The sequence below is a fragment of the Herpailurus yagouaroundi genome, unplaced genomic scaffold, assembly GCF_014898765.1.
Source record: "Herpailurus yagouaroundi ecotype Mexico unplaced genomic scaffold, PumYag 160, whole genome shotgun sequence".
NCBI classification, from domain to species: domain Eukaryota; kingdom Metazoa; phylum Chordata; class Mammalia; order Carnivora; family Felidae; genus Herpailurus; species Herpailurus yagouaroundi.
In genome coordinates, this window is record NW_024412401.1 from 33244236 (window position 1) to 33259629 (window position 15394).

At 46.5% G+C, this 15394-nt stretch overlaps 3 protein-coding genes across 4 annotated transcripts in view; 1 reads left to right on the top strand and 2 right to left on the bottom strand.

Annotated features, from left to right (window-relative positions):
* Positions 1 to 605: 605 nt before the first annotated feature.
* ACTL7B (actin like 7B) lies at positions 606 to 14101 on the bottom strand. Its single transcript, XM_040481915.1, has 2 exons — positions 13992 to 14101; positions 606 to 1997 (listed from the first exon to the last, which is right to left on the bottom strand). The coding sequence occupies exon 2, from the start codon at positions 1954 to 1956 to the stop codon at positions 703 to 705; it is 1254 nt and encodes a 417-aa protein (XP_040337849.1). The 5' UTR covers positions 1957 to 1997; positions 13992 to 14101; the 3' UTR covers positions 606 to 702.
* ACTL7A (actin like 7A) lies at positions 7190 to 8512 on the top strand. The gene has a single exon (XM_040481914.1). The coding sequence runs from the start codon at positions 7190 to 7192 to the stop codon at positions 8510 to 8512; it is 1323 nt and encodes a 440-aa protein (XP_040337848.1).
* Positions 12813 to 15394, bottom strand: part of ELP1 (elongator acetyltransferase complex subunit 1) — a 57927-nt gene continuing 55345 nt past the window's right edge. For both annotated transcript variants that reach the window (XM_040481909.1, XM_040481908.1), the window contains exon 37: positions 12813 to 14145. In XM_040481909.1, coding sequence (XP_040337843.1) covers positions 14078 to 14145 — 68 coding nt within the window. In that variant the 3' untranslated portion in view covers positions 12813 to 14077. The remainder of the gene's footprint in view (positions 14146 to 15394) is intronic.

Genomic DNA, 15394 nt, shown 5'->3' on the forward strand with positions numbered 1-15394 from the left:
TGTCTACAGCAGGGAGAGAATCACATGATTTCTAAAGGGCTTTCTGGTTTTTCTAGATTCAGTGGCTTTGCTCTGTGAGTGTAAAAGTAGCTGCAGTTTTGGCTGGGGTTGGTAGGGAAATGGCCCCTCACAATCAGAAGATGCATGCCCATGGTCTACGCCCCTGGAAAGGGCAGGCAGTGAGGGGTGAGAGAGAGCGCCTGGGAGATCAAGCAAGGATGAAGCTGTGTGCAGCAGTAGGAAGATGTGACCATCAGGGCCAGAAACAGGACACCTGGCTAAGCCTCCCACCCCCACCGGACAATGGGTCCCAAGCTAGTCCCTTAATATGAGCCTTTATTTGCCTCTTGGCCCACAGACAAACAAGCAGTATGTCGCTGAGCTGTGTTTTGAGGTCCAAGGGGCTAAGGGAACACACTGGGCTCTGAGACGATGTCACCTTCATGCTGGGGGTTCAGGGGGATGGGTCAGTGAGGCACAGCCCCCTGCCCCACCGCCCACCTGCTACTCTTGACCCAGCAGAGCCAAAGGTGCAGAGATTTCTAAGCCCAAATCCCCACCACCTGCTGTCAGACTAGAGCAAGAAATCCAGACCACACAAGAACCAGTGCACGTTAAAGTTTTATGTGAAATTCAGTAAATGTGTATAGAGTGGCCGGAGGCCACCTGACCGCCAGGCCTCGCCTACCAGGGCACCGCCGCTCAGCACTTGCTGTAGATGGCCGCCCCGCCCCGCTCCTCAAACTCTTCCTTGCTGACCCACAGCTGCTGGAAGGCCTGCAGGGAGGCCAGGATGGAGCCGCCAGTCCACACGGACGTCTTCCTCTCAGGAGCAGCGGCCACTGCAGGGCTGTCCCCGGGGCAGAGGAGGCTCAGCTCCCTCTGGAAGCGCTCAGGGAAGCCTTCCAACATGGTGCAGCCACCACACAGCAGCACGTTGGCGGCCATCTCCTCCTTGAAGCCCGCCTCCTGGCAGCGGTCCAGGCAGGCGGCGGTGAGCGCGGGGAGGCCCGGCTGGTTGCTGCCCACCAGGGTGGGCTTGAAGAGCATCTCGGCGCACTGGAAGCGTTCCTGGCCGATGGTGATGAGCTGGCCGTCGGGGAGCTCGTAGTCCACGCGCACCTCCTCCAGGCCCAGGCCGAGCTCTTGCTCAGGCACGAGTGCCGAGTAGCAGCACTTCTTCTTGATGTGCTCGATGATGTGCAGGTGGTCGTCCGTGAACTTGTGGCCGGCCTCGTTGAGCAGCTGCAGCAGGTAGGTGGTGAGGTCGCTCCCGGCATAGTCGGCGCGGTCCGTCAGGCCCGGAAGCACGTCTCCTTCCGAGATGGGCACCACATGCGAGACGCCGTGCCCGCTCTCCACGACCAGGCCCGAGGTCTTGCCGTACGAGTAGATGGACAGCAGCGACTGGGACGTCACGTGCATGGCAGGGATACCAAAGGTCTCGAACATGAGCTCTGCATACTTCTCCCGGTTGCTGCTGGGGCTGAGCGGGGGGTCAGAGACCAGCACGGCGTGCTCTTCGGGGGGGATCTTCATGGCCGTGTGGAAGACGTACTCCCAGATGCTCTGTACGCAGTCCCAGTCCACCACGATGCCATACTTGAGTGGGTTCATCAGCTTCAGGGGCGCCTCCAAGTTGAGCAGCTCGTGGCCCACGTAGGTGTCCTTGCGGGTGTCGCCAGCATCGGCGGCCTCGGAGTAGCGCTTGCCCACAGTGGAGGAGATGAAGTAGGTGGGCCTCGGCTCCCCCGCGTAGCCACACTTACAGTACTGGGAGCCCAGGTCAATGATGAGTGCCTTGATCTTGCGCACTTTCTTGGGCTTCAACTTCAGCTGAGTGGCTGACCCAGTCTCCCGGATGCCAGCATCAGGACCCGGCTGTGTTCCTGCCTCTCCAGGATCACCCTGAGCCGTGCCCACGGGCATGGGGCTGGGGCTGCTCCTCGTCGCCATCTGCCTTCTTTGCTCACCTTTCTCACATCCACATCCTAGAGCTCCGTGGGGAGAAATAAGAGGGTTCGCCTCCAGCAGTGCCTTGGTAACCCCTGAGGATTGTGATGTCACTGAGGGCTGATCCATTCTGGCAGCCCGGGGAGGGCCTGGCCTTGGCAGGTCCTTGATCTGTCACCCCCACCACCATCTACCTAACTCCACTTGTCTCCAAGACAGAGCAGGCAGCCAGCAGTTGTAGAAATCCAAGCACACTGGGGTCTTAGGCTTCTGTGCCCTCCCCTTACGTCCCTAATGCCCCGCCCACTGACTGAACACCTCTTCCTCCTCTGCTTCCTGGCTTGGAGGGTGAGAAGTATTTGAGCCCCTACAGTAAGCCAGGCACAGTATCAGGTACCTCACATATGTTACTACACAGAATCCTGAGGTAGGGCAGAGCTGAGGAAATGAAGACTCAGAATTTAAATGATTTGCCCAAGAGCAAACAGCTCTTCAAAAGTGTGTATTTTCTCTCAAGTTCACTCAACTCTAGTTCGCCAGGTCTTAAAGAGTATAAGGGTCTCAACAGTACTTTGGTCCCTTCATTCAACACTTATTGGGGTTTGTGACAGGTCCAGCCCAGTGCAGCCTGCTGGCGACAGATGACAGAACCCTGGCTACAGCAGTGTCCAGTCTAGGTGGGACAGAATGGACAGAGAGGTTTGCAAGTGGAAGTCTACTGGGAGAACAAAAGTATACGAGGAAAGAGTGGTTACTGAAGGAAGGGAGTAGCAGGTTCTCTAGAGAAGTGATGCTAAGTCGACTGCTAATGGGTATGTGGGTATTTGTCAAGTAGCTAGGAGGAGGGACAGGGATCCCAAGCAGAGAGCACAGCCTGAGCAAAGGCTTGGGGTGATGCGGGAGGACATGGTGGGAAGGTTCCACTTAATAGTTAAGTGTCTGGAAAAATAGATGGGGCTAGAGAGGTAATGGAGCCAACTAGGTTGGGCCTCAAATGCTAGGAGTAAGAGTTTGGGGTAAATGGAGGAGAGTATGCTAAGCTAAATCAGTCAACCAGAGAAAGACAAATAACACATGATTTTACTCATATGTGGAATTTGAGAAACAAAACAGATGAACATAGGGGAAGGGAAGGAAAACTAAGATAAAAACAGAGAGTGAAGCAAACCATAACAGACTCATAAACACAGAGAACAAACTAAGGGTTGCTGGAGGGGAGGTGGGGGAGGGATGGGCTAAATGGGTGACTGACATTAAGGAGGGCACGTGTTGGGATGAGTTCTACTCCTGAAACCAATACTACACTGTAAGTTGATTAACTTGAATTTAAATAAATAAATTAAAAAAATAAATGGAAGACCAATGGGGAACCAATGAAGACTTTAAGCAGCGGGTGGTCAGATCAGACTTCTGGAAAGTTTGAAAAAGACTTGTGTTTAGCTGTAATGTAGAGAGGGGCAAGACTCTGAGACCTGAAACACCACTAAAGATATTCTTATAAGACTTGAAGGTGATCTAAGCCAGGCTGTGATAATGAGGAAGAGAAGGAGGAACAGGTTCTACAGAAGTTTAAAAGGTAGAATCTCATCTACTTGGTTGGTTCCCCAACTATCCTCACTTCAACCCAAGCTCTTATTCTAGCATTTGAGGCCTTCTCTCATTACTCCTATGACATTTTTAACCCCAAACACTGCATTTATGTCAGATGATTTAACTAGATGTGGGGAGTGAGGGAGAGGGATGAATCCCTCACCTGTGCCAAAGCAAAAGATCCACAGTGTCTGTCATCCACAACAGACAAATTCATTAGGTTTCCATAGGACCCTCCACCCCAAACTGTCTTCCCTCAAAAAACAAAAACAAAAACAAACTCCTCCAGGTAATTCATAAGAAACACTGTGCTTTGGCATTTTCTTTACTAGATTCTTTCTTCCCTTCTGTAGCTGTTAAAATTACAGGGGTCTAGTTCACATTTCTTTTAAAAATTAAGGGTGTGTGGAGTCCCAAAAACCAGAGCAAGCATACCAGCTCGGGGAAAAATGTGTTTCTTGGTCTCATCTTCCCAGTTGTCTTTTTCCATTACAGGAGAGCCTCAGGGTTGCTTTCAAGAAGGGTTACCTCATGGTTTTCTAGCCTTGGGCTAGAGGAGCAAAAGTAGGTGAGAAAATGTGGCCCAAGATAGTTTGAGCAATACAGGGTGCCTCTAACCTTGAGGGACCTCACCAGAGACCCCAGGGAGCCCACAAGTACCTTAGATGGCTAGTGACAAGTATGGGGGCTTGTGCATGCCACGGACTGTAGGTTTTGGGTGCAGTGTGCCAACAGTCTCCATATTCTCCCATCATCAATACCATTAACTGTGTCCTGACCACAAGAGAAGGAACACAAGAGAGTGGGGGGCGGGGTACATAGAAGCTAAGGGAAAAGGATTTCACTTACGAAAGAGCATTCAAGCATGCAAAATCCTGAGAAGTGAAATAAAAGGAGTAAAAAATGTCCAGCAACTTTAGCCTGAAGGATGTGGTGTGGACCCTGAGAGTCCCTGTACTCTTGGGCTTTACAAACAAGATGGGACAACTGGCTTTAAGCCAGCACAGCACCTCTCCCACCCCTAGTGAAAGAAGGAGCTAAGAAGGGGCGAGCATGGGCAGTGGGGGAGGGGCGTGTGAAACAGCCTGTCAGGCTATAGTCTCTCAGTGAAGTAGGAAGAAAGGTCTGGTGACAGGGTGAATAATGGCTCCCAAAAGATGTCCACATCTTAATCCCTGGAATCTGTGAATGTTAGCTTTCATGGTAAAAGGGACTTTGCAGATGTGAGTTAAGGAGTTTGAGATAGGTTACCCTGCATCATCTGACTGGGCAGAAAGCAATCACAAGGATTTTCCTAAGAGGCAGAAAGGAGGGTCAGGTCCCAGAATATGTGACAACAGAAGAAGTCAGAGAGGCCTTGAAGTTGAAGGGGTCACAGGCCAAGGAATGTAGGTGGCCTCTAGGAGCTGGAAAAAGCAGGGAAACGATTACCGCCTAGGACCTTGGAAAGGAATGCGGCCATACTGATGGCGCGATTTTAGCTGAGACTGACTGTGGACTTCTCACCTCCAGAACTGTAGATAATAAATTTGTGTTTTAAGCCACTAAATTTGTGGTAATTTGTTACAGCGGCCATAGAAAACTGTAAGCACATGCTTTTAGAGAAATCCAGGGCAATAAAAATGTGCTAAGCAGGGGCGCCGGGGTGGCTCAGTTGGTTGAGCATCTGACTTCAGCTCAGGTCATGATCTCATGGCTCGTGAGTTCGAGCCCCGCGCTGGGCTCTGTGCTGACAGCCTAGAGCCTGGAGCCTGCTTTGGATTCTGTGTCTCCCTCTCTGAGCCTTCCCCACTTATGTTCTGTCTCTGAACAATGAATAAACCTTAAGAAAAAGAATTTTTTTTAAATGCTATGTAGCTGCAGATCTGTCAGAATTCAAGAGGAGGGTTGCAAAGGAAAAACAGGTCATTCTAAATTAAATATGCCTTTGGTTATTACACAAACATTCTTTTGATATGATGTCAAACAATCCAAGTTGGCCATGCAAATCCCTACTGAACAGCAGAGGCAAGTAAACAACTTTTCAAGCAGCCAGGTGTACAGAAAAGCACTTTCCTATCCCAAAATTCAACACCATCTCATCCTCTACCCACCAAACCAAAAAGTTGTGACTTTGTCTTTGAGAGGACACCTTGACTGCTCCCATCAGCAGTCACAAGACTGGACTTGGTCCTTTTCTTCTCTCACACCCCTCAGGGAGCCAACAGCACCCCCAGCAACCTCCTTAAAAAGTAGGCCCACCTACTTGTAATGTAATTGTAATGACTGCTCTTTTATGAAAAGTATGGGACTACATAACAAAAAGCTAGGTTCGGGATGCTTTCACAGTGACCGGTGTCAGCACCAATGTGCCCAGCTTCAGAGATGGCACGTGAGATGGTGGCCATGCAGCTTCAGAGACACACTGTGGGTCTCACCAAGGTGTGTCCACACCACACCCCTGGGAAGTAGTCAGAGTTGGGAGAGCTTGGCCACCGCTGGATGGACATCCATGGGTGAGCTCCACACCCTAGAGCCTCAGTGTTCTCATCAGTGCAATTCTGCACGGTCCAATCTCGCTGCCAACCTGCATGGACTATGTGCACAGATATGGGCCTAAAAATTATTCTTCTGCAGGCTGTCCTGAGAAACAAGGGAGACAGAAGTGCTCAGTCACCAGAGCAGCAATTAGTCCTGCTAAATAAACTGGGTAGTGTCCACCGTGCTCAAAACTCCCTAGTGCTTTCTGATCTCACGCAGAGTCAGAACCAAAGTCCTAGTCATGGCCCAAGAGGATGGATGTGGGCTGCTCACCCTTCCCGCCCCTCCTCCCCGCTCATAGTTTTCCTTGCTCTCCCCACTCGGCCACGTGGGTCTGGGGATCCTTTAACTCAGGGGCCAGCAAACTTTTTCTATATGGGCCTGATAGTAAAAATTTGCACTTTTGTGGGCCATGCAGTCTTTGTGGCAATGAGTCCAATTCTGTGGTGGTAGCACAAAAGCAGCCATAGACAAGATGTAAATGAGCATGTGTTTAAATAAAAGTTTATTTACCAAAACAGGCAGGCCCTAGTTTGCTGACCCCTTCTCTCACTCATCAGTCACAGCTGCACCCCCATCATCTGCACCTGCTGCTCCCGATATGCAGGATGTACACGTGGCACCCAGCGTCCCTCACCTCCTCAGGTCTTCATTCAAGTGTCACCCTCTCAGGGACCTCTGCCCAGGCACATTAACACAGCCACCTTCCCCAATCTCTTTCTCTGCTTTTTCTCTTTTTGCCCTTAACATTTTCTGTCATCTCTTTGTTTTGGCTATTTTCTATCTCTTCCCAACCCCCAGTGACTAGAACGTAAACTCTACAAGGGCAGAGATTGTTTTTTTTCTCCACGGCTGCCTTTTATTCCCAGCTGCCTTGCCCATTGCAAGTGATCAATAAATAACTGGTTGGCTAAATCAGGTTTATTACAAAATCTAGAAAAAGGTAAGTCACCTCTGAAACAAGTCCACCCCAACATGGGACACAGGTTCCCGGCATCTAGAAAACCCAGGTCACCAGATTATGTCATAATCAGTGATGTCATCGCTGGGAATTTCTCAAGTTGCCATCTGATATAAGCCTTTCAGGCCTTGAAGCCTGTGGGATTGAGGAACTTTCTGAGAGCAAATGGCTCTTGATAGCATGTGGGCTCCACAGGCAGCAGTCATCGGGGACGGGCCTGCCAAGAGAGTAGGTGAACAGGTCTCCCCACAGACACACATCCTCCAGACTGCCTCCTTAAAGGATGGCCCGGCAAAGCGGGCGGTGTGGGTCCGCTGTAACTGTTCAGAGCCAGAAGAACCTACTAACTCAAGAACGGTTAAGGACAAACCCAAGGCAGAGGTGACCAAAGCAGTGGTTGTGGACCTCGGCACTGGCTACTGCAAATGTGGCTTTGCCGGGCTGCCAAAGCCCACCCATAACATCTCCACAACAGTGGGGAAGCCCTACATGGAGACGGCTAAAACTGGGGACTATCGCAAGGAGACATTCGTGGGGCGGGAGCTCATCAATCCAGAGGTTCGTCTCAAGCTACTTAATCCTCTGCGACATGGCATCATCGTGGACTGGGATTCCGTGCAAGATATCTGGGAATATCTCTTCCATCAAGAGATGAAGATCGCCCCAGAGGAGCATGCGGTCTTGGTTTCAGACCCACCCCTGAGCCCACACACCAACAGGGAGAAGTACGCTGAAATGCTGTTTGAAACCTTCAACACTCCTGCAATGCACATCGCCTATCAATCCCGCCTGTCCATGTACTCCTATGGAAGGACCTCAGGCCTAGTGGTGGAAGTTGGCCACGGCGTGTCCTACGTGGTCCCCATCTATGAGGGTTATCCCTTGCCCAGCATCACCGGACGGCTGGACTATGCGGGCTCTGACCTGACGGCCTACTTGATGGGCCTGATGAATAACTCGGGGAAACGCTTCACCGAGGACCAGATAGGCATTGTGGAGGACATTAAGAAGAAATGCTGCTTTGTGGCCCTGGACCCCATCGAAGAGAAGAAAATCCCTGCCACTGAGCATACAATCCAGTACATACTGCCTGATGGGAAGGAGATACAGCTGTGCCAGGAAAGGTTCCTCTGCGCAGAGATGTTCTTTAAGCCTTCTCTGATCAAGTCCATGCAGCTGGGGCTTCACACCCAGACAGTGTCTTGCCTTAACAAGTGTGACATTGCCCTCAAACGGGATCTCATGGGGAACATCCTGCTCTGCGGGGGGAGCACTATGCTCAGTGGATTCCCTAACCGGCTGCAGAAGGAGCTGAGCAGCATGTGTCCCAATGACAGCCCCCAGGTAAATGTGTTGCCCGAAAGAGACACTGCAGTATGGACGGGCGGCTCCATCCTGGCATCGCTTCAGGGCTTCCAACCACTGTGGGTCCACCGCTTTGAGTACCAGGAACATGGGCCTTTCTTCCTGTACAGAAGGTGCTTCTGAACTCTGATAAAGCATGGTTGCCATGCATCCGCTTTGCTGAGTGAGCGCCCGCCATACACACAGAGAGCTGAGCCCGCATGTTTGCTCCTGTAGTATTAAACAATCCTCGTGTTCCCTCCACAGTGTTTCTCTATTTCCTGACTTAGTAAGAACAACTTCACAATATGCAGCATGTACCTTAAAATATACTTTTGTCACACAAGAGTGGGAGGGGTGGTGACACAACAAAGACATATATTACGTGCTGCCTGCTTAAACATTCCTGACAAACAACTAGCTCTAACATTATTCTGTCCCTTTTGTGTATTCCCTTTATAGGAACTATCTCATTGTTAAATCTGCTCAGGAGGGGCATGTGATGAAGAGAGAGGAGACAGTATGTTAGGGCATGTAAGAACAGTTCTTTTGGTAAACAGCAATAGGAAGTATGCTATAATGGCTCAACTTCCCATAGAGCAGCAGAATACATATCATGCTTCGTGGAGGCTTGTAAAGAGCTGATGAGGGTGTCTGATCCCTGTGCTAACTGTACTTCTAGTTCTGAACGTGAGTCATACCTCAATACCAGTTCCTATCAAGCCACCATGGTGGCTGCTTGCTGAAACCTGGCATATTATGAGCAAGATATGCGTGTGTGTCTGAAGGGGATAGCTATACAGCTGTTCATCTCCTACTAGATGGGATTCCTCATCAATCTGTAGGATATACAGTTAGAATCTGGGGTGGGCGAGGATAGAGGCTGCCAGTTCTGGGGCTAAGGGTATGGGATGATAGGAACCTTCCCTATGCTGGTCATTCTAACACAACTGAGGAGCCAGAAGGAACGCACAGCCCTCAGAACCAGAGAAGCCCTTCCAGGGCCCAGGCACGTTCTGTGGTGGTCCTGTGGGGTCAGTTTGTAAATGGAACACAGATTTTTTAGAATAGTCCCCAATACATTCTCTGCCCTGTCTAAACCTCAGCATCTGAACACTGGCAGGGAGCAGCATCAAATAGAAGGAAATGGGCTTTGAACTCTGTGATTTAAAACTGATTTCACTACCACCTAACTCTGATCTGAGTCTACTTACCTATAATATTGAATTCAAATGCCTACTTCACACAACTGATGTACAAAACAGAGATAAACACTCAAACACTAGAATTTGGCCTCTGGGAGATGACCACAAGAGCTAGCTAGAATTACCTTGCAGACTTCTACCTCTTATACAGGAGCCCCAAAGTCTTAACCATGCTTCTTAGTCATATGTACACCCAAAAGTACACATTCAAGCACTCACAGGAGAGGTACGGCATCTCTACAATCCCCAGGGAAAAGCCCTACAGAGCCATCTTCATAGTATCTGCCTTGAAAGACCTGATCCAGGCACAGCTGACTGGCACCAGCAAGCTGGAGTAGAGAAGGAAAGACAACATAGAAGGGCATGTGGAGTTCCTACAGTTGACCAAGGATGACTAAACCTTATCCTGAAGTATCAAAGGATCACCTAGAAGTTGGGTACATTGACTTGAGAGAGAAGTTTAAGGTCTTATCAACCTCAGTTTCTGCCCAAACCACTCTTAACATTCCATGAACACTACTGGGCAGATTGAAATTTGTTTAATTCCTCCAGCAGGGGTGGTAAAACCTATGGGCTCCACCTAGGAATAATATTTTTTGTTTGTTTTTTGAAAGAGAGAGTGTCTGCGTGCAAGTGGGGGAGGGGCAGATGGAGAGAGGGGGAGGGGGGAGAGAGACAGAGAAAGAGAGAATCTTCAGCAGGCTCCATGTGAGATCATGAAGGACCAAAGCCAAAATCAAGAGTCAGATGTCCAACCGACTGAGCCACCCAGGCACCCCAGAATAATATTTTAAAATCTAGAAAATAAAATGGGATTACAGAGAAAACCAATCATATGTCTTTAAATCCCTTAAGTATCTATGATCCCCAAGTCAAGGATCCCCAAAAAGGTGAGTCTTAATGAAGGGGAAGCATGGGAGGTGGCTCTGGAGGGAATCTTCAGGCCATGGTAGGCCTAAATGTTCTGCTGCACTTTAAAATGGAAACATTCCAGAGACACCTGGGTGGCTCAGTCAGTTAAGCGCCCAACTCTTGATTTCAGCTCAGGTTACGATCTCATGGTTTGTGAGATCGAGCCCTGCACTGGGCTCCACAGTGATAGCATGGCACCTGTTTGGGGTTCTCTCTGTTCTCCTCCCCCTCTCATGCTGCAAGCTCTCTCTCAAAATAAATAAACCTGAAAAAAAAAATGAAAAAATACCAAAAAAAGGAAAAACACCAATATAAAGCTGAACAACTACTTATCTTTTCAAAACAGTATGAATTCTCACTTGATCCTTACACAATTCCCCTTGTAGGAAAGAAAGCCATCCTCACCAAAAAATAAAATAAAATAATAATAAAAATTAATTAATTAATTAATTAATAAATAATGAGAGAGAGAGTGCTATGAATAGTTTTGGTAACTACGTGAAAGTCATCTTAGCCTAGTGGTTCTCAACTGGAGGCAATTTTGACGCCCAGGGGACATTTGGCAATGTCTAAAAATATGTTTGGTTACCAGAACAGGAGTGGGGGTGTATACAGTGCCAGCAGCTAGTGGGTAGAGGCCAGGGTTATTGCGAAACATCCTATAATGCACAGGATAGCTCCCTCCAACGAAGAATGATATGACCCAAAATGTCAATAGTGCTAAGGTACACAATAGTGCCAGTGGGTACACAAGGTTGGAGGAAAGCAAGATTCAGTGAGATTAAGTATCTTTGGGGTGGGGAGAGGGGAAAATGGGTGATGGACATTGAGGAGGGCACTTATTGGGGTGAGCACTGGGAGTTGTACGTAAGCGATGAACCATGGGAATCTACTCCAAAAACCAGAAGCACACTGTACACACACTGTATGTTAGCCAATCTGACAATAAATTATATTTTAAAAAAAAGTCTTTGTCCAAGGGCACTAAGATGGGTGGACTCAAGGCCTTGTTCTTTCCTGTATACCAGAAGAACATCTGTTGGCCTTAAAATGTGGGGGACTTTAGAGCCAATAAGATTAATGGTGGAGTAGGCATGAGGCACAGGCAAGGGCTCAGGGAGCATAGAAAACACAGAAATCAAGAGCAGGTCTTCAGTGTCCCCAGATGTCACCGTATTAGCTTTGACTGGTCTACAGCATCTCGGAGATTAATGGTTACCTAGCTTAAGATGTTCAGGTTCCTCACCTCAGTTACTAACAAATACAACAGACAAGGAAGGACAGCCAGAAACTCCCGAGGGCTTGTCCAGGTGGTGCTTCTAGTGAAGCACAGAAGCTTATGGACTGGTACAGGAGGCAGAAAAAACAGCTGATTTTGTTCCCCAAACTGATAATCACCTTAAATTACTAAGACTCATTAGTTTTACTCATTTAAAAAAACAAAACAAAAACCTTCAATTATGGCTATGAATAAAAGGTGAGCATGTGTGTGTACATACACAAATATGTGTGAATATATGTATGTGTAGACATGTACAGAAAATGAATTTACTTAAAAATATGTGGCAGTACTAAGAAACTACACCAAGCTACACTCATAAACACATAATGAAAATATTACCTCCTGCCTCAGTTTTTCTAAAGTATAAATTTAAAATGGACTTTGTTTGTAGGAGACAGTCCTCTGCAAGTTGCCTCTTGATGTCTAGAGCATCCAAGCAAAGCTTAATCAATGGAACCAACAAAGTAACTGAGGTTTTTTTTAGCTTATTGCAGCATGAACTTGTTTTGGGACAGAGTCCAAATTTGGGGGAAGAGTTATATATTCTTTTCTAGAACCCTGACAGAACCCTTCCCCCAAATCATGTGTTCATCACTTCTAGGAGTTTCTCCTCCTCCCATACACTGCACTTTCCCCATAAATTCTTCCTGGACTCTGCCTTCAATTCAGAAAGTCTGCTCCAGCCTGCTGCTTCTCCAAATGAACAAAATTCCATCTTGCTCACAGGAAAGAGATAGCAATTGACAGTAACTTATATTCACACAAATTCTTTCTTGCTGCTTCAATACATTATCTTCAGGGAACTGGACATCCATAAAAAGTCACACCATTACCAATCCACTTCTATTTCCAATGCATCAAGCATGGATGCCTTCACTATTATCCATAGCAAGAGCACTACATTGTATTAGGATGTCATCTAAGTTACTATGTTCATTTACCCAGGACAAAGAGTAGTCACAAAGCACTTTCAGCCTTTCAGTGTGGAGCACTCAATTATAGCAAATCCATTATGGGCAGAAGTCAAAAAGTACATTTCTACAAGGCAGGAGATATCTTTTTTAATGTTACTTTGTGAAATTTTTCAGACACATAGGAAAGCTTAATTACACCAGCAAACACACCTAGATTCTACAGTCAACACCATGCTACTCAGGGACCATCTTTCATTACAATTCTGGGCATATCCACATTCCGAGGACCGAAGGCAGCATTCTCAGTTCATGTGCAGTCATGAAGGTCTTGTTCTGGTACTAAAAGCATGGAAGAAAATTTTAACCTTACCCAAACATCAGCCACAAAACTGCTGTCTAAATGAACTGAGCTTTTTCTAGATTTACCCAAAAGAAAACATCCTCACTTTTTCCAAAGAAAATAACTAAAAGACGGAGATCAGTGAAGCACAATAAAGAAAAATAAATGAAATGGCCTAGACACTGACAGAATAAACCTTTTAGTTAAAAGCAGCAATTATTTGGAGAAAAAGGAGTAACTTACAACTGTGTACACTGCTCACCATACCAAATGTGCCTGATACTGTTACAGAAATTCTCATCTGTTCCAGCTCTGACACTACTAACTCTCTAGCAGAAAAGTCACAGGCAGTAAAGAGAGTCCCTGTAAACACTGTAGTGACAGGAGCTCAATGCAGTTGTAACTAACTAGAAGCACATAACCTGGTAAGACATTACAAAATAACAGCTGTCAGCATAGGAACGCTGAGAATTTCAAAGGATATATTTAGCTTTATATTCTGCTTTAGCTCAAGGTGAAGAAGTCATTTGAGTGATTAAGTGTCACTACATGTTGACAGAACAGCCACGTTGTGTATATATATAATGCTCTCCTCCAGGTACATAACAGTTTAAAAATATTATTTTCTTTTCCTCACACTTTTGAGGGAGAAGCCATGAAACATTATTCCCAATTAACTGAGGCACAAATCAATTATGTGACTTATCTAAGGTCCCAAAATGAATCAGACTTGTAGCTAGGTATGAAAGCCAATCTTTTGATTACCGTAAATACCAAAAACATGCTCTCACACAGCACTAAACAAAAGAACAGTAATTTGTACAAACTGATGCTACATTGGTTAAAGCTTAAAGTTTTGCTAATGATTAAAGTTAGGCACAAAATAACATAAAATGGAACTGCCTGGTGTCTGCTTAGGTCTGCTGTATAGAGCAGCTCTCTACAATGCTAAGGTAGATTATTGTCTTACTCTTCCCAGTTCCCAACAGCCAGGCCTCAAGGAGTGAGGAGCGGAAGGAAAACAGTCTCTGCTGGGGTCCTCCTAACTGGGGCCAGTCACTCTAGAAGGCTCAGTTTCCACGGGGTTCTTTTGTTGATCTTTGGGGGTATCAAAAGCTCAGCATCTAAAAGAAAGGAAAGGGAAACTGTGACAGACACACTCTCTTGTTGCTGGGAGCTGAGGCAGGAACTCTAGCCTGAAAGTAGACGACTGGGCTTTGCAGCTACAAGATAAACATCAGACCAGAGCTAATGTCTGTTACCCTTGCAACCTTCAGTCAGAAGAAACACAGCCTAGAGGCCCTGCCCCAAGAAGAGGAATTTCCATTTCAGGCATGTGGAAGGATATAAGAAAAAATGTCCACTGAGTGATTCAAAGTAGAAGTATGTTCTAGATTTGAATGGGAGAGGGTGGTGGTAGTGGTTACAAGGCTGTATATGATCATTAAATCTCATCACACTGTATACCTAAGATCTGTACATTCCACTATCTACAAAATTTACCTCAATTATAAGAGTAAAAAAAAAAGTGGTGGCATGTTATTCGGTAAATAAAGTTAGCCAAGAGAAAATATTTTATGACCAAAAAAATTCTACAAACATACTGATCAATAAAAATGTCCTTACTTAAAAAAAAAAAAAAAAAAATGTCCTTACTTTTAGAAAAAAGCAAATGGAAGAGGGAAAGATGGTTGGGGTAAAATTATGACTGTTAGCTCAAACTCTAAAACTCCCAGGCCCTCTTTCTTTTTTTAATACTTTATTTTTTAAGCAATCTCTCCATTCAACGTGAGGGTCGAACCCACAACCCCGAGATCAAGAGTCACACACTCCACCCAGTCCCTCTTTCAATTAGATTTGTGGTAGCAAGAGGTATCTATAGGTAGCAGACATGTGAGAAAATATGTACATATAAAGGTGTTCTTTCTCAGCACTATTCGTAATAAAGTGCCAACAAAAGTACACCTGTATATATGAGCCACACAGACATTAAAAATTATTTTCACGAATATTTAACGTGAGGGGGACCTGGGTGGCTCAGTCAGTTAAGTATCTGACTCTTGGTTTTAGCTCACGGTTCATGAGCTCTGCATGAGTGCAGAGTCTGCCTGGGATTCTCTCGCTGCCCCTCCTTCCCACTCCTCCCACCCCCCAGCCCCCCGCCAAATAAATCAACTTAAAAAAAAATAACATTTAACATGAGAGAAATGCTCAAAATAAAATGTGTTTAAAAACATGATTGCCATATTACACATAAATACATATACTAGAAATTATCAAATTTTAATATTCTTTGACGTAATTTTCTGTACAATCCAGATTTTCACTACTATTCACATCAGTTTGATAATTTCATGTACAATAAGTGTTTTC